The sequence below is a fragment of the Antechinus flavipes genome, chromosome 3 (genome assembly GCF_016432865.1).
Source record: "Antechinus flavipes isolate AdamAnt ecotype Samford, QLD, Australia chromosome 3, AdamAnt_v2, whole genome shotgun sequence".
Lineage (NCBI taxonomy): Eukaryota > Metazoa > Chordata > Mammalia > Dasyuromorphia > Dasyuridae > Antechinus > Antechinus flavipes.
Window position 1 is genome coordinate 25,268,766 of NC_067400.1, and position 20,033 is coordinate 25,288,798.

At 35.7% G+C, this 20,033-nt stretch overlaps 1 protein-coding gene across 1 annotated transcript in view; it reads right to left on the minus strand.

Moving 5' to 3' along the window:
* Window positions 1-6,935: 6,935 nt before the first annotated feature.
* WDR49 (WD repeat domain 49) overlaps window positions 6,936-20,033 on the minus strand; it is a 181,211-nt gene continuing 168,113 nt past the window's right edge. The window contains exons 18-19 of the mRNA XM_051990484.1: window positions 11,817-11,979; window positions 6,936-7,612 (exon numbers count right to left, since the gene is read on the minus strand). Of these exons, the coding sequence (XP_051846444.1) occupies window positions 11,834-11,979 (146 nt within the window). The 3' untranslated portion in view covers window positions 6,936-7,612; window positions 11,817-11,833. The remainder of the gene's footprint in view (window positions 7,613-11,816; window positions 11,980-20,033) is intronic.

A 20,033-nucleotide genomic window follows, 5' to 3' on the forward strand; every position in this document is an offset into this window, starting at 1 on the left:
AGGTAAAAGGTTGGAGTAAAATCTACTATGCTTCAGGTGAAGCCAAAAAAGCAGGGGTAGCCATCCTGATCTCAGATCAAGCTAAAGCAAAAATTGATCTAATCAAAAGAGATAAGGAAGGGCACTATATCTTGCTAAAGGGTAGAATGAATAATGAAGAAGTATCTATATTAAATATATATGCACCAAGTAGTGTAGCATCTAAATTCCTAAAAGAGAAATTAAGAGAGCTGCAAGAAGAAATAGACAGTAAAACTATAATAGTGGGAGATCTCAACCTTGCACTCTCAGAATTAGATAAATCAAACCACAAAATAAATAAGAAAGAAGTCAAAGAGATAAATAGAATACTAGAAAAATTAGATATGATAGATCTCTGGAGAAAATGTAATGGGGACAGAAAGGAGTACACCTTCTTTTCAGCAGTTCATGGAACTTATACAAAAATTGATCATATATTAGGACATAAAAACCTCAAACTCAAATGCAGTAAGGCAGAAATAGTGAATGCATCCTTTTCAGACCATGATGCATTGAAAATTACATTCAATAAAAAGCCACAGGAAAGTAGACCAAAAAATAATTGGAAACTAAATAATCTCATACTAAAGAATGATTGGGTGAAACAGCAAATTATAGACATAATTAATAACTTCATCCAAGAAAATGATAATAATGAGACATCATACCAAAATGTATGGGATGCAGCCAAAGCGGTAATAAGGGGAAATCTTATATCTCTAGAGGCCTATTTGTATAAAATAGAGAAAGAGAAGGTCAATGAATTGGGCTTGCAACTAAAAATGCTAGAAAAGGAACAAATTAAAAACCCCCAATCAAACACTAAACTTGAAATTCAAAAAATAAAAGGAGAGATCAATAAAATTGAAAGTAAAAAAACTATTGAATTGATTAATAAAACTAAGAGTTGGTTCTATGAAAAAACCAACAAAATAGACAAACCCTTAGTAAATCTGATTAAAAAAAGGAAAGAGGAAAATCAAATTGTTAGTCTTAAAAATGAAAAGGGAGAACTCACCACTAACGAAGAGGAAATTAGAGCAATAATTAGGAGTTACTTTGCCCAACTTTACGCCAATAAATTCGACAACTTAAATGAAATAGAAGAATACCTCCAAAAATATAGCTTACCTAAACTAACAGAGGAAGAAGTAAATATCCTAAACACTCCTATCTCAGAAAAAGAAATAGAACAAACTATCAATCAACTCCCTAAGAAAAAATCCCCAGGACCAGATGGATTTACATCTGAATTCTATCAAACATTTAAAGATCAATTAACTCCAATGCTAAATAAACTATTTGAAGAAGTAGGGATTGAAGGAGTCCTACCAAACTCCTTTTATGACACAGATATGGTACTGATACCTAAACCAGGTAGGCTGAAAACAGAGAAAGAAAATTATAGACCAATCTCCCTAATGAATATTGATGCTAAAATCTTAAATAAAATATTAGCAAAAAGATTACAGAAAATCATCCCCAGGATAATACACTATGACCAAGTAGGATTTATACCAGGAATGCAGGGCTGGTTCAATATTAGGAAAACTATTAACATAATTGACTATATCAACAACCAACCAAACAAAAACCATATGATCATTTCAATAGATGCAGAAAAAGCATTTGATAAAATCCAACAGCCATTCCTAATAAAAACACTTGAGAGCATAGGAATAAAAGGACTTTTCCTTAAAATAGTTAGGAGCATATATTTTAAACCTTCAGTAAGCATCATATGCAATGGGGAAAAACTGGAACCTTTCCCGGTAAGATCTGGAGTGAAGCAAGGTTGCCCACTATCACCATTATTATTCAATATTGTATTAGAAACACTGGCCTCTGCAATAAGAGTCGAGAAAGAGATTAAAGGAATTAGAGTAGGCAATGAGGAAACCAAACTATCACTCTTTGCAGATGATATGATGGTATACCTAGAAAACCCCAGAGATTCTACTAAAAAGCTATTAGAAATAATTCATAATTTTAGCAAAGTAGCAGGATACAAAATAAATCCCCATAAATCCTCAGCATTCTTATACACCACCAACAAAATCCAAGAGCAAGAGATACAAAGAGAAATTCCATTCAAAATAACTGTTGATAGTATAAAATATTTGGGAATCTACCTACCAAAGGAAAGTCAGGAATTATATGAGCAAAATTACAAAAAAGTTTTCACACAAATAAAGTCAGACTTAAATAATTGGAAAAATATTAAGTGCTCTTGGATAGGCCGAGCAAATATAATAAAGATGACAATACTCCCTAAACTAATCTATTTATTTAGTGCTATACCAATCAGACTTCCAAGAAAATATTTTAATGATTTAGAAAAAATAACAACAAAATTCATATGGAACAATAAAAAGTCGAGAATCTCAAGGGAATTAATGAAAAAAAAATCAAATGAAGGTGGTCTAGCTGTACCTGATCTAAAATTATATTATAAAGCAGCAGTCACCAAAACCATCTGGTATTGGCTTAGAAATAGATTAGTTGATCAGTGGAAAAGGTTAGGTTCACAAGACAGAATAGTCAACTATAGCAATCTAGTGTTTGACAAACCCAAAGATTCTAAATTTTGGGATAAGATTTCATTATTTGATAAAAACTGCTGGGATAACTGGAAATTAGTATGGCAGAAATTAGGCAAGGACCCACACTTAACACCACATACCAAGATAAGATCAAAATGGGTCCATGACCTAGGCATAAAGAACGAGATTATAAATAAATTAGAGGAACATAGGATAGTTTATCTCTCAGACTTGTGGAGGAGAAAGAAATTTGTGACCAAAGATGAACTAGAGACCATTACCAATCACAAAATAGAAAATTTTGATTATATCAAATTAAAAAGCCTTTGTACAAACAGAACGAATGCAAACAAGATTAGTAGGGAAGTAACTAACTGGGAAAACATCTTTACAATTAAAGGTTCTGATAAAGGCCTCATTTCCAAAATATATAGAGAACTGACTCAAATTTATAAAAAATCAAGCCATTCTCCAATTGATAAATGGTCAAAGGATATGAACAGACAATTTTCAGATGAAGAAATTGAAACTATTACCACTCACATGAAAGAGTGTTCCAAATCACTATTGATCAGAGAAATGCAAATTAAGACAACTCTGAGATATCACTACACTCCTGTCAGATTGGCTAAGATGACAGGAAAAAACAATGATGAATGTTGGAGGGGATGCGGGAAAACGGGGACATTGATGCATTGTTGGTGGAGTTGTGAACGAATCCAGCCATTCTGGAGAGCGATCTGGAATTATGCCCAAAAAGTTATCAAACTGTGCATACCCTTTGATCCAACAGTGTTTCTATTGGGCTTATACCCCAAAGAGATACTAAAAAAGGGAAGGGGACCTGTATGTGCCAAAATGTTTGTAGCAGCCCTGTTTGTAGTAGCTAGAAACTGGAAAATGAATGGATGCCCATCAATTGGAGAATGGCTGGGTAAATTGTGGTATATGAATGTTATGGAATATTATTGCTCTGTAAGGAATGACCAGCAGGATGAATACAGAGAGGCTTGGAGAGACCTACATGGACTGATGCTAAGTGAGATGAGCAGAACCAGGAGATCATTATACACTTCGACAACGATATTGTATGAGGATGTATTCTGATGGAAGTGGATTTCTCTGACAAAGAGACTTAACTGAGTTTCATTGGAGAAATGATGGACAGAAACAGCTACACCCAAAGAAGGAATACTGGGAAATGAATGTGAACTATTTGCATTTTTGATTTTCTTCCCGAGTTATTTTTACCTTCTGAATCCAATTCTCCCTGTGCAACATGAGAACTGTTTGGTTCTGCAAATATGTATTGTATCTAGGATATACTGCAACATGTTTAGCATATATAGGACTACTTGCCATCCTGGGGGGGGGAGGAGGGAGGGAGGGGGAAAAAACGAAACATAAGTGACTGCAAGGGATAATGTCGTGTAGAAATTATCCTGGCGTGGATTCTGTCAATGCGAAGTTATTATTAAATAAAATAAAATTTATTATAAAAAAAAAAAAAAATAAAGGAACCATCTAGCATCTTCAAAAATCAACAGTTTAATTAGAGATAATGATAGATCATAACATTTTAGATAAAGTTTAAAATCATTTATCTACTTGCAAATTTTTTTTCACATTTCCTTTTCACACTAATCAATGCCAGAGTAATAATGCTTCATCTACTGGCCTTGGTCCTGAACTGGTCCTGATGGTAGAAGAACCTAAATAAAGCAGTCAAAGAGCATTACTGGAGTGCTCTGAAGGCATTGGAAGAGACTTCTTTGAAAGCACATGAGCAGAGGATAGAATCTTGAGTTTGGGGATCATCCATTAGGACTCTTCTTGGAAAGAAATGAAGGGTGCATGAAGAGCAGTCATGTGAATCAGGATCAGAATGGGGAACTGAAGCAAGAGTAGTATCAAAAGAGTATCAAAAGCCCTGGAAACAGTTCAAATATCTTTACAGAGGGAGGGATTTGTAGATGCTGCTTTTCTCTCCTTTCACAAAATTCTTCTTTATTAATTGTCTCATTTCTTCTAGGTATATCTTGATTGTTCTTCAAACTTAGATGGTATGAATTTATATGCCTGTAAAAAAGGGTAAGACTGCATTGATTCCTCCTCTGTCTCTGTCTTTTAATCTCTCTCTCTCTCTCTCTCTCTCTCTCTCTCTCTCTCTCTCTCTCTCTCTCTCTCTCTCTCTTTCTCTCTCTCTCTCTCTCTCATCTCTGTCTTTCTCCTTCTCTCTCCCCCTCTTTTGTCTCTATATTTATTATGTATAATATGTACATATATTATGTACTCAATCTCATGTATCTTTATAAAATATATGTGTGTGCATATCTGTGTGTATACACATATATACATGCAGAGGATTTGTGGCCCTCAAAGACAGGGTCATTATTTTTTTTTCCTCTTTGATTCATAAATAATTGATCTGAATCTGGAAGATCATCATTCAGCCAACATGTCCCATTCCCACATGGAGGCATCAGTCAACATCCATCATACATACCCCCATTATGAGATTATGTCTGTACATTAGTGAAGCCACAAGATGATTTATTCAGGAAATGGCCTTTTCCCCCTCACAGAGTGAAACAATAGCACGCTCTCCTGTTAAGTTTGTTTGATGAAGTGCATCTTCAAATACCTTTGGGATAGCGCAGTTTCCCTAGAACATGACTTCACTGAACAGCCAGAGGAGGCTTAAACAGCCTGTAAGCCTTCCCCCTCTCCACAGCTATAAATACCTACAAGCTAAGCAGAGTTAGGATCTGAATCCCTGTTCTTCCTTTAAATCTTTTCCATTGAATCCTTTTACCTATTTCCATAAATGCTTATTTCAAAGTTTCTGGTTACCCAAATTATCAAAATTATCCTTCTTGTCTCCTTTGCTACTTCATATCCCTATATCCAGCCACTGAGGCTTGTCAATTATTCTTACAATAATAATTGCTCTTTATTCAGCACTTTAAGTTTTGAAAAGGATTTTGCATAGGTTTACTTCATCTGGTACTCATAACAATTCAATGACATTACATTATTTTAATTCCCATTTTCTAGATTTGGAAACAGAGGTTTGGGAAAGAGGTTAAGTGATGTGTCTAGTTATTAAGTTAGTTAGTAAGTTATTAAATCTAGATTGGAAATCAGATCTTTCTGACTCCAAGGCATAAATTTCTACCATTCCAGGGAGCTACCTCAACAGCCCTTAAAGGACAGACTCTCATCTTCTCTTTCCTAGGTTCTTAGCAATTGCCTTTTAATTGGTCTACTTGTTTCCAGTGTTCCTTTCTCCAACCATTAGATCAGCAATCAAAATAGTATTTTTAGGCACAATCCTGGATATCACTACCACTCTCAAAAATCTTCCATGGCCTCCTATTCCATCCCAGATCCAATAGACCTTCTTTGGCCTGATATCCCAGGATAGACAGAATCTAGCTCCTACTTTCTTTGCGAGATTTATTTTTTTCATTATCTCCCTCCCTTCATCCACTACTGTCATATGCTTTATTCCATTTAAACTAGAATTTCCCCCTTCAATTTATAGTGTATTCCTTTAGACTTTATATAATTCCCACCCCACTCCCACCCTCCCCCCAAGCTGGGAATGTATGATATTATTACCCTGGCATAATGGATAGATTACTACTCTTGGAGTCAAGGAAACCTGGATTTAATGATTTTGTGGCCATAAACAAGTACCTTAATATCTTTAAATCTCAATTACCTCATATCTAAAATGGGTATGATATTAATAGCATCTATGGCACCCTGTAGTTGTATGGACCAACTGACATAATACATTAACAATACTTTGTAAGACTTAAAACGTATTCTATAAATAGCAACTATTCACCTAGTAGATTTTCCTTAAGCATATGGATGGTTTCAAACATACGTTATCAGCTCTGAGTATGGTGGACTCAGCATTGATTCTAAAGTCAAAGGACCTAGATTAAAAATCACCTCCTTACACTCATGATTTATGTGATCTTGAATAAATTACCTCCTTGATCCTTAATTTTCTCATTTCTAAAATGAAGAGATTAGACTAGATGAGCTCTAAGGAAACCTTCCCTCTAGTTATAAAGTGGTTACTGTGTACATAATAATCATTTGATACTTTTTTTAATTTCCCCAAATCCTCTCCTTCAGGACTCAGCTTAGGTACCAAAACTTTTTCAAAACTTCTCATATTGTTTCAATGTTAGGATTCTCATCACTCTCAGATACCAAATAATTAATTATTCTCTAGTTACATGGTCTCATATATACATTTCTTCTTTGCCTGTACATCAGAAACGCTAAGCTTTTTTATATCTAATTTTATCTATTTTCATACTATTCATTACAAAGTGTTGTACACAGTAGGATTTTAATAAATGTTTATTGAATTCATTCTGAGCAAGTCTGATGCAAATCTTGCCATATAAAATGTCAACTGAAAAGTTCTTTGTATATGAAGACACAAGAAAGAAGCAAGTCTATTCTTTTTTCCTTTTTGATCTGATTTTTCTTGTGCAACATGATAACTGTGGAAATATAATTGGAAAAATTACACATGTTTAATCTATATTGGATTACTTGCGGTCTAGGGGAGGAGATTGGGGGAAGAAACAGAGAGAAATTTGGAATACAAAGTTTTGCAAAGGTAAATGTTGAAAACTATCTGTATATATTTTAAAAATTAAAAAGCTATTATAAAAATTAATTAAAAAAGAAAGAAGTCCATATAGCATGATTAGGAAGATCATCAATTAGTAATATCTGAGTTGTCATGGTATCCAGTCGTGGAGGAACCTGGGGATGCATTGAAGAAATCTCAATGAATTCGTGTCATGGTGAAATGGCTGGTGTCAGCATTTTAGTAACTTGTTTTTTTTTTTTTTCTTGAAGAAGGAAAAAAAATTGCACTGACTTCCAAACTTAAAAAAAAAAAAAAGTACAAGCAAAGCAAATATTCCTGTCAATGAAGTATTTGTTGTTCACGTTTATTCTTCAGTTTAAGGTCACAGAGGTTTTAAGCAGTTCTTTTAAACTTGTTCTGTCTGTCAAAAAGAATGAATAATTCACTGTGATGAGAAAATAATGGATTGAGCAGTACTTAATGTAAAACTATATGGACTACTTGAAAATTACAGTGTAGTATATTTAGTAGTTTATACATAAACATGTAACTTCCTATCCTTCTATATGGAGTAGTATGGAAAAAATAATTCAGAGGACCTAAATTCAAAATTCAATCCAGCCATTTTTGTAACCTATATAACCTTAGGCAATTCATTAAACATTTCAGGCCTCAGTTGCCTTGTTTGTAAAATAAGAGTGGCATTTAATTAAATGATCTCTATCATTTCTTTTACTTCTTTAATTTATGATCTCATAAATCTGGCTGGGTCATTTATAACCTGCATGATCCTGAAGAATATTTTTTCCCCTTCTAATTTTCTCCTTTGTGAAAGAAAAAGAAGTACAGATAGCTTCTACCATCTCTAAATCTAAAATCCATTTTGATCAAATTATTTAAATATGCTCAAGGACCCCAGGAAAATAGCCCATCAAATGAGATGATTTTTTAAAAATCCCCTTGATTAACAAGTCTAGTACCTGTTAGAAGGAAGAGAAAGAGAAGGAGGAGGAAAAGAAAAGGAGGAGGAGGAGGAGGAAAAGGAAGAGGAGAAGAAGGAGGGAGAAAGAGAGAGAGAGAGAGAGAAAGAAAGAGAGAGAGAGAGAGAGAGAGAGAGAGAGAGAGGAGGAAGAGGAGGAAGAGAAAGAGGAGGTACACTAACATTTAGAGAGTACCGTGTGTTTTACATATGGGGTGTCTCATTCTAGTGGTAGATATAGAGCTGACCATGGTGCTTAAGATTTCAAGATCTTAGATTTGGTCTATCACTGTTGGGTTAACTGTGTGATGCTGAATTAAGTTATTTTCCTCATATGTTAAATGAGGGGTTTAGACTAAATTATTCTTAAGGTTCTTTCAAGCTATGAATCTTATGAACCATTAAATACTCCCTGAGAGTCTATAGCTTTAGATGATGGGAAGAATCAGGAAAGTAGGTTCAAGTCAGTTTTGGGACATGAGCTGGATGATCATGGGCAAGGTGGCAATTCTAGTCAAAAGCAACCCAGGCACAGATACCCTCCATACTTCCTACCTATGTGATTGTGGGCAGGTTGCAAACATTTTTTTTTGCAGCTATTTCCTCCTCTGTAGAGATAACCATTTCTCCATGATAGAGTTCTAAGGGGGAAAATATTTTGTAAACCTTAGAGAATGATGTTTAAGCAGGAATTCCATTATTACATAGAATCATATTTGATATTTAGTGCTTTAAGGCTGGTGAAGTGAGTATTGTTGAATCTCCTAATAATCCCATAAGACAGAAGTTACTATCATCTGTCTCACAAATGAAGAGCTTGGAGCTCAATGATATTGGGTGATGTGTTCATAGTCACCTACCTTTTTAGTGAAAAAGGTAGGTTTAGGGTCCAGTATTCCTCTCTGCCTAGAAAAATTAGCCCATGTTCCACTCATCATGTCCTATATTGAATCAAATGAGATAATGTGCTTAAAGTGCTTTGGGAAACCTCAGATGACTTTAGAAATGTCACCTATTATTTTCCTCCCTCCTATTTTTTTTTTATATTTTGCTTTCAAAATGCAAATGGAAACATTTATCTCCTAAGAAAACTTAGCTTAAAAGAGCTTTTAAAAATCATTTATATCATTAATGCATTAAAGAGGCAAATATTTGCCTCATTCTACATGGAGCATGAAGAACTGAGATTGACCTTGTTTTATCTATGCCCCATCATACTCCCTTAATAAGTGGATGGAAAGTAAATGGATTGTGAGGGGGGAAATATTCTTTCATCATTTTTTCTGAACTTGTAAAAGAAGCATTATCTTTATTGATGTTATCATTACAATTGTACTTGTATCTGGGACCACACCTTAGATTTAAATGATGTAGAGAAGTGCCTGCCCTATAGGAACTAAGTAGTAGAGGTAACTACTTCTACCCATGAAGGTTGATGCATTTTCACCAAAATATTGTGATATGATGTTGTCTATTGGCACTGAGATATAAATGACTTGTCCAGGGGTGACATAGCCAGAACACTCAGAGGCAGGAATCGAATACAGGATTTCTTGATTCCAAGCCCAATTATCAAACTACACCAAAGCTTCTTCTTTTTCTTTTTTTGGTGAAGCAATCGAGGTTAATAGACTTGCTCAGGGTCACTAGACTAGGAAGTGTTAAGTATTTAACGGAGGCCGGATTTGAACTCAGGTCCTTCTGATTCCAGGAATGGTAGTCTATTCAAAACACCATCTAGCTGCCCCCTATACCAAATTTTTTGGTGGTCATTGGCACCTTTGACAATCTGCCTATGGATCCCTTCTTATAATCTGTTAAAAATTCATAAAGTGAAATATATAAAAGTCACTTATAATAATGCAATTATCTTTTTTTTTTCCAAAGTCCACATAGCCCAGGTTAAGAACTACTCTACTATATCATGCTGGCTTTCACTATAAATAAATTAGTAAAATCCTTTCTAGTAGGAGGAACATATGTCCAATTGCAGACTTTTGAAATTCCATTAAAATACCTCTTACATCTAATTTCAAGTATTGTCTAGTGAGCCAAAAGAAAACTTTATCACAGGAAAATATTTCTCTCTTCCTTATACTGAAATTTAGTTTGAACTCTAAAATATGTTTTGTATAGATGAATATATGCAAGTGTTATCTTATCCATGAGAACAAAAGCTCTTTGAGGGTAGAGACTGTTCTTTTTTCTTTGTTTTCCTAGCACTTAGCATAGAATGCTTAATAAATGCTTTTTTGATTGTTTGATGTTCTCCTGCTTCCCTCCTACAGAGCATCTAACCTTGTTTAGTGCTCATGATTCAACCAACATAAATCAGACCTTCTTTCAATGTCATCTATATCTCCTATAATCAGGAGTAAAAGATCATTGGCTAGATTAGTTTTGGAAATTTCCAAAGATAATGAAAAGAAATATTGTATGTGTGTAATCACTGATCAAGGAGAAATGAAATCTCTATTCTAAAATGTCAAAGTAAAATTTTGTCATGCTGCTTTGAGTTGTTGTACAGGAAAGTCCAGTGCTATTGGGACCATTAATTTCCCGGTAAGTGCAAAGAAGTACATTGAGAGGCAGATGGCATAGTGCACTGGGTACTAGTTCTGAAGTGAAGAATTGAGTTAAAACTCTGCCTTAGTGACTTACTTGTTGAAGTCACTTAATATCTTTATGACTCAAAATTCTCATCTGTAAAATAACCCAAACATTCTACAATTGCTTCCAGTTCTAAACATATGGACTTAGGATCTTCAGTTGACTTAAGAATGATTCAAGGACTAATTTTTAAAAGGTATGCTCTGGAAAATTAGAAAAATGTCACAATCAGAGTTATTAAAATAAATAGGAAGTTCAGTCAATATAAGGGAATTAATCATGTGACTAGAATGCTGAACCTGGGGTCAAGAGGCCCTCATGTAGAATTGCATCTCTGGCATTTATTGGCTTTCTATAACTGGGCACATTTCTTAACTGTTCTAAACTTCAATCTGAAAAATGATTTAGATGAACATACTAAATACCTAGAGTTCTTACATTTTTTTACTTATTGGGAGAATCAAGTAAAGAATTCTGGATGTCCCAGAAATTGTAGTGCACTATGAAGCTAATAATAAGCACATAATAATTAAATAATAAAAAATGTTATAATAGCTAAATAATATGACTATTCAGGCTTAAAACTGTACAAACTTTTAGAACACCATATATATATATATATGGCTCTTTGGTGAACTTTCAAGCATCATATGGTTATTTTTATTGTAAGCTAAATGAATTTCTCATAATGAAAATAAACCCTGATGAAATGCTGAGGTCACAAAAGCAATGAGAACCACAGCTGTTTAAAGGTTAGCTGGATATTTGTAGTGGAAAACCCAGTGTTTTTTGCATATTGATACTCAAAGCTAAAATACCCCAAATGAAATATTTCCCCCTTTCTTCCATCAAATTTCTTATTGAGTATCTAGTAGGAACAAAGAATGATGGGTAAAAAGCACCACAAATATAACAAAATCAACAAAAAGAAATACCTTTTGTCAATATCCAGGTAGTAGGACATATTAGCCTTTTGGATTCTTTTCTTTATATGTGTTTGCATGTGTATAAAGTTTATGTGTAGTAACCCTCTTACCTCCTGTAACAAAAGATTTATTTTTCTTTCAATGATATTTGCTTCCGAATTCTTTTTATCTTTCCTCTACTGCAGGTTTGCTGGCATAATTGCTTAGCTTTTCGTTCCCGATCCAGGATTTCTTTGGGGAACAGACTTTTCTCATCAAATGCTGCTCTCAGTGCTACAAAGGCGATGAGAAAATTCACATGAAAATTATAGTCGGGTAAGAAGCCTGGGAAAAATTAAGCAGTGATAACAAAACACCAAATTATACTTGAAACAAAGACCTTTTGGCTTTTACATAATTTGAGAGGAAAAACTGGCCGTAAGGATATTGTCTCTAAACTTCTGCTATTTAATTTTCATTTGCATTCTAAATTCCACACAACTAATTTTTATTTTTTTTTGAATTTGCCTTCATCATGATACAAAGATCTGCTATTAAAGAGTAGGGGAATAAGAGAGTTAGTCCATTCCAACTTTATTCTTTTCAATCTACTTGATGCTATCAAGGACTCATAAAAAACTAAAAACAAATTATCCTTTATAGAAGTAAAGCAATTAAAGTAATCAAACTATGGTTTGAACGTTTGCATGGCCAAATGAATGCCTAGTGCAATCACATCTTTAAAAAGACTCTGATCTGTATTGATGTGTGTTCTCTAAAAAAAATAAAAAAATAAAAAAGTACAGATTATCCCCAGGGATGGATACCAGGGTTGCCATGGGAGAATGTAGAAAGCGTACTATGTATTCAAGAAGAGAACTTAGACCTTTCGTTCTATTTCTACTTCTTACTTTATGGTTACATGAATCAATGCACTTTACCCCAGTTGAGCATCTATTTGATTATTTTTTGATGCCTCAAAAAAACCAATGTTTCATCAATGCAAAAATGTATATCTTTGACACAGATCACAAGATTTTCAACATTGGTTCTAGGAGATGCATTAGTCAAAAAGGGTGAGAAAAGAGAAGAAAAGGAAGAAGAAGAAAAGGGAAAGGGAGATCATTTATGATAAATAATGAACCTAAGCAATACAAATTTCCTCACTGGCAATGCCCAAATACATGTCTCATTTAGTACCTTAAGTCTATCACCCCTTTGTCTGAAGATGGGCAGCCTGTTTCATCTTAGGTCCTCTGACATGAACTAACCTCCTCCTTTTATAGATGGGGAAACCGAGAACTAAAGAGGAAAATCTCCTTGCCTAAAAGTTACAGAATTAGAGCAGGAACTTGAATTCAGGATCTCTGCCTTCAGATTGAGGATTCTTTCTATTCTGCCATCCTGTCTTCCACCTGAAGTCATTCTAATTCCTAAATGTAGGATCCTATGCCAAGTTCAGGATACCAGACATGTCCAACTCTTCATGACTCCATTTGGGATTTTCTTGGCAAAAATACTAGAGTGTCTTGTTACTTCCTTCTCCAGCTCATTTTAACATGAGGAACTGAGGCAAACAGGGTTAAGGGAGTAGTCTAAAGTCACACAGCTAGTAAGATTCTGAAACCAAATTTAGATCTTCCTGATTCCATGCCCTATACTGTTCTACCTAGCAATCTTAATGCCATAGAATTTGGAAAAATCCAAGGTCACCTGATGAGAAATTGAAATAAGACCTTGAAGACTTTCACTCACAGAAATAAATAAATGTATCAAAAATCTTTTAGCAAGTACTTGCTATGTGCCAGTGACTAGGGCTACTAATAGAATGAGCTAGATAGTCTCTGGTTACAAGGAGTTCATACTCTAATTTAAGATATCAAAATATAAAAGAAAATTCAGCTACAGAACTAATGGGAAAGACTAGAGGTCTTATGGAACCAGCAGAGAGGTAAATGATAAAGTAAGAGTTCCTTGTTGAGTCAATAGTTAGATGATATTGTTGGGAAATCTGAAGGATATAAAAGCAGATCAGATGGTAAGATGAAATATCACTATACTATTACTACTGCTGCTGCTATTACTACTAGTGCTACTATTATTACTACTAATGCCATCACTACTACTTCCTCCTCCTCCTCCTCCTCCTTCTCCTCCTTCTCCTCTTTTTCATCCTTCTTCTCCTTATCCTCCTCTTCTTTGTCCTCTTCCTTCTCCTTTTTCTACCATAATTATTACTCCTACTCCTACTGCTACTACTACCACTGCTACTGCTAGTGGTAGTGTTTCTTCATCTTCCTTTTCCTCATCCTCTCTTTCATTTCTCATATTCTCATGTCATTCTTCATTATGTCCTCATTTCCTCCAATATAAATCCTCCCCTAGGTATTACTGCCTTTCTTCCCTAACTACTACATATTTATTTTGCATTTATCATTCATTCATTCTTTGTCCTTTATTCTTGAAGAAGACCATGGTATCAGGAACATGATGTCATGACTTGCAAGTGAATTGGATTTAAGTAAGGCAAGGCTATGCAAAGTCAACAACCTCACTTTCTCCTCCAGAGCCATTTGGGTCCAGTGTCAAGATATAAATCAAGGCAACTGGAGATGGCCCCAGATGCAGTGGGAGAGCTTGGCCTTTTTAAACTAAGGTCTTTCCCAGATTTCAATTTGATCAAGGCAATATCTATTCAGTGATTACAAGTAGGTAACAAATGGCACAAAGAATGGCCTCTTTTACCTCATTAAAAAATCAGTCTGAAAGAGAAAGATACTTGTATTTATTCTTTATATACAAGTAATATGGAATGTTATTTCCTTGAAGCAAAATATTGTATATTTTTCTTTATATCTCTAGCAATTATTAGCGTCTGCCACATAATAGGTAGGTGATTATCCATTGATTGACAGTGAAAGCTTGACCATTGCTCAACTATTCTAGGCTTCTGTGTTTGCAATCCAATTGGCTAACAGTGGCTGCCAATGGAACACCCATTTTCTAAATACACAGCTTAATACAAAGTACAAAACCAGTTCTCTTAAGCATTCTACACTCGCCTTGTGTTTTTCTTAACCCTAACAATCTGAGAAGTTGCAAAGTGGAAAAAAGCACTGAGCATTGAGTGAAATGAGAACTCGATTGAAATTTCACCCTTGACATTTAGTAGTTGTGTGCCCATGAGCTAAAGCATTTAGCTCCTCTATTTCCTCATCTGAAAAAAAATGTAGATAACAACTTTAGTGCCCAAAGGGCCATTTTAAGGAACCACATGAGTTGATATTTATAAAGTGGTATATAAATGTCAGCTCTAATTACCTTGGACCTGCTACGCATTCAGATCATAGCATCGTAATTATGGAACTGGAAGCCCCTAAGGGACCCTTTAGACTTTAGAACTTCTAAACCTTTTTTTATATCATGGAATTCTTTGACAATCCAGTGAAGCCTATGGACCCCATCACAAAAGGTTTTTTAAATGCATAAAATAAAACTCATAGAATTATGTCAAAATAAAGATGTTGTTTGTTTTTTATCCATACAATTCCATAGATCTCCAGAAATCTAATCAAGTTAAGACCCTCAGATCTAGACCCCCAGCTTCTTAAAGCTGAGGTTCACAACTCCATACGGGGTCTTGCAAATGAATGTGGGGTTATAGAATTATGATTATCAGTAAGTCTTTGATTTGGATACTTATTTTACTATCTTTATAACCAGGGTTATGTAAAAATTTCTCAGCTGAGAAAGAGTCAAGAGTTTAAAAGCTTAAGAAGTCCTGATCTAGACCAATCTTCTCATACTGCCTAGTTAACTTGGGGAAATCACTTAATCTAGGCAAACATATTTCATTCAAAAGTTGGATTACTCAAAGATACCCCAAACACACTAATTTCTCTATCCTGGAAAACTTTGGTTCTCAGGAATCCTTTGACAAAGCATGACCAAAAGCGAGGTCTCAATAGGTTTCAGATTTGGGAATAAAGCACATGAAACTTCATGCTGTTTAACCACCTAATGAGGACAGTTAGAAAACCATAGAGAGAGTATGAAGGATCCTTTTTAATTTCAAAAGCAGGAAATGGAGTAGAGAAAGGATATTCAGTATGAGAGGGAGGGGGCCTAAAAAGGCCTAGAGGGAAAATAAAACATCTGCAAATTGTCCCAGGTTCCACAAGTTATGGTTTTAAAGACTAGGTAGCAATGAGACAAATTCCCTCCCTTCTGGACTATACAACTTCCAAATAACCTCTCACTTACCACAATCATTCAGATTGTATGAATTAATGTTAAATTTGGGACTAACTGCAGATTAGAATGATATGAGTATCGAGAATGCATGAATAATTGGAATTTTTAATCTTCTTTTCTAGCAATGAAAGTTTAATCCAGTGGTTATTCTTTGTGAAGAAAAAAGCAGCTTGAGTGAAAATGTCAGGGAAAAAACACAAATCCATGGGCAGTATTCTAAGAGCTGGAAGCCAATGCTGGAAAATAAGCAAATGTTGCAGCCTGCTATGTGCCAGGTATTATGCCAGGCCCTGAGGAAGTGAAGAAAACCAAGGATGAAGAAAACCAGTCCTGCCTCCAGGGAGCTTATCCAAGGTGGATGGGTGGGGGTTAGGGTGGATGGAAGGTGGCAGGTGATATAATATCCAAATAGAAAAGGATGTGAAGGAAATCGGTGAGATTTTGTGATGGGTGCAATAGGTACAAAACCTAAGACAGGATTGCAGGCAAATAGACATAAAAATGCAAAAAGATAGAGGAGGGGTAGGGATGGCTTCAGTTCCTAGCTCTTTGATTTTGTTCAATTTCATTTGGGGAGACAGAGGCAGAGGCAGAGATAGAGACAGAAAGACAGACAGAGAGCCAGAAACAGAATGAGAGGGGGGAGGGAGGAGAGAGAATGGAAGGGAGAAAGAGAGGCAGAAAGGGAGTAAAAAAGGAAGGAGAGAGAGATATGGCAGAAAGAGAGAGGGAGGCACAGAAGGAAGGAGGGAGGGAGAGAGGAGGAAAGAGAGATGAGGCAGGGGGAAGGAAGGGGAGAGAGAAATGACACAGAGAAAGGGAGTCAAGAATGGAGGGAAGGAGGGAGGGAGGAAGAAGAGAGACATGAGAGATAGACAAAGAGAAACATAGAGAAACAAAAAGAATGAGACAGAAACAGAATGAGAGACAGAGACAGAGAAAGACAGAATGACAAAACCAGAATGAGAGATAGACAGAGACTGAAAAAAAGAGAAAGACACAAACAGAGAAACAGATACAAAGAGAGACAAACAGACACATGGAGAGATAGAAAAACAGAGAAACACAGGGACAGAGACAGACAGAGAAATAGAGACAGACAGAGAGAGAGAGAGACAGAGAAAGAGAGAGACAGAGAAAGAGAGAGACAGAGAAAGAGAGAGATAGACAGAGACACAGAGAGAGAGACTGAAGTTTCAAGCATGTAGCAGAAGCTGGCTGTTTCTCATCTCTGCTTTTCAGCTTGCCTTGCTAACGACTTCTACCATGGGACTCCTTGGATGAGATCCGTCCTTCTTTCTTGTACTGAGTTACTATCTTGCTCCCAGCTAAATAATTCAAAGCATTCGCTCTTGTATATTTTCTGTACCAGGAACAGATGGGAAAGAGAGGATAGAATGCTAGGCCTAGAGTCAGGGAGACTCCTCTTCTCATCAGCTCTGGAGTCAAGGAGATTTCTCTTCCTGAGTTCAAATGTAGTTTGTCATTTATTAGCTTTGTGATTCTGGGCAATTCATTTAACCTCTGTTTGTCTTAATCCACTGGACAAAGGAATGGCAACCCCCTCCTTTATCTTTGCCAAGAAGAAACCACATGGACAGTATGGTCCATGAGATCATGAAAAGTCCTACATGACTGAAAACAACAGAACAATCCAAATTACACTGCTGGGAACTTATAAGACAGTGTACTATATGAGTTATAGTAGAGTATATTATAGTATGATACAGTAGGGGAAGTGAGTTCCCACATAGTAGAGTTACTCCTCTATCCCCAAGAGAGTTCAAGCTGCATGGTATTGACCCATTTCAGGGGACTGATGCTCACTGGTTCAAGGACAGATCTAGGTGAGTGAGTCAAGTCAGAGAGTGAATAGGTTGACTTATGCCTGAATTCTGTCACCAGAATTGGCACGGGCAGGCTTTACCAGCTTTGCAATACTGGCCAGGGCAAGCATTTAATAAGTATTTTAGAAAGACATGGTGAACTTAAAAATAACAGTGGCTGATATTTCTGTGGTACTTTTATGTTTAATGAGCACTTTATATCCATTTGCTCATTTGAGTCTTTATTAATTGGTAGGCACTACAAGTATTATTTTTCCCATATCATGCATATTTTACCCATATGAGATGATAAAGTCAGGAAGTACCAGAGTCAGGAGTTGAATGGAGTCCAATCTTTTTCTCTGCCGATCCTATAAATGTAAAGAACTACAGCTTCAAGGAATGAGCTGGTGATTCTTAGTTTCCAGAGACATACTATAAATGGAAAGCATAATTTCATCAGATCAATTCTTGGAGCACAAGACACCTTCAAAATTTACGAGGAGCTATCCAAGCCAGTCTAGTGTCAGACTTCACCAAGAGAACATCCACATATCGGCATGTTGCATTTCCAAGGGGGATTAAAGCTGAAGTGTCCAACTGCTAATTTCCATCTCAGGCCTGCTTTTATTGATGTTATGTCTATCCCTAGAAAGCCCTTCTCTTGAGAATTCTTCATTAAATTTCTTCCCAATACTTTGTCCAACAAGAATGCGCCCATCCTCCTGGGTAGTAGTGCTTCAGTCTTATGTGGCTTGATTGGATTCTTGTAAATGAAATGAAAAGAAATGACTTGAAGTTCTGATAGTCAAAAAAATTGTGGTAAAGTAAGGTAACAATGGAAAGAGCCCTGGATTTAAAGCTACAGTTTCTACTTAACAGCCTGGTGATCTTATACCAACCATAGAACTTCTCTTGGCCTTATGGAATTGGGGATGGGTTGTCTCTGATTATTGAATATGAAGGCAATCCAGGAGAGGAAATTATTTAACAAAGTTATGCTGAGATTTACCCTAAACTGCAAATAATTAAAATATAGCATTTCTTGTAATCCTGCTGGGAACAACAAATTGCTTTGCCATTGGGAATCACATCTTTAACTCTAATTGGTCCCTTTCTAGAGAGAGGTTCCTCAGTGGTTTTAGTGGTTATTTCTGTCTGTGCATCTCTGGAGCTTACAACAAATCTGGCACCTAGTAGACATTCAGTAAATGTTTATGGAATGAAGTTGATTTTTATAGAAAGATCTGTGGACCAAAGCAGACCATCTAACTGAGAGTATCATGTGTGTTGATCTAATCACTTCTCTGCCTCAAATTCACTTTGCTGGTTCCTGTTTGCTGAGCTGATTTGACCTATTTCATGTAGAATAGAGAAGCAGTATGATATGGTGACCAGAGTCTCACTTGTGGACCACAAAAGACCTTGGCTGCCTCATGCACTGACTGTGTGGCCTTAGCTAAATCATTTCACATCTCTCTGAAACTTAGACCTCTCATTTATAAAATGGGAATAATTAGACCGGAAAAAAAGTTGCTGTGAGGTTAAAATGAGTCAATGATTATTGACTTGAAAATCTCAAAGCATTATGTAAATATAAATATGATTGCTTCATATATATCAAATAAAAATGATTTCTTCAGAGTTTTCTTGACCCTTTCTGCTCTCTTTCCTTTCCAGCTTTTGCTTGGATCATATTATTTTCCTAATCTACAATGTCTCATAAAGCAGTGGAGCTATCCTGAAGTTCTAAAAGTAAAAATTTAAGTCAAATTATCTATAAAGAAAGTATAGGAATGAAGTACATATAGAAACAAGTAGGTGGCACCGAGTGTGGGGGTCTGGAGTCAGCAAGACACATCTTCCTGAGTTTAAATCTGGTCTCTGACAGTTATTAGCTATATGACCCTGGGCAAGTCATTTAACCCTCCTCATCTCAGTTTCCTCATATGTAAATTGAGCTAGAGAAAGAAATAGCAAAGCATTCTTAGGATCTTTGCCAAGAAAATTCAAAATTAGATCAATGAAGAGTCAGACAACTGAAAAATGACTTAGGAATGAGGTATCACTAGGTCAAAGGATATACAGTTTAAGCCTAAAAGTCTAGCCTAAAACTAGAGTCAATGTTTCCTCAGATGTCTAAGGATTTCAAGCATAGTGAAATCCATATTATGAAAGCTGTGAAATATTACCCCCCTCTCTCTGTTTCACACATATACATAAGCACACATATATAGCATAACACATATACATATATATGTGTATTAA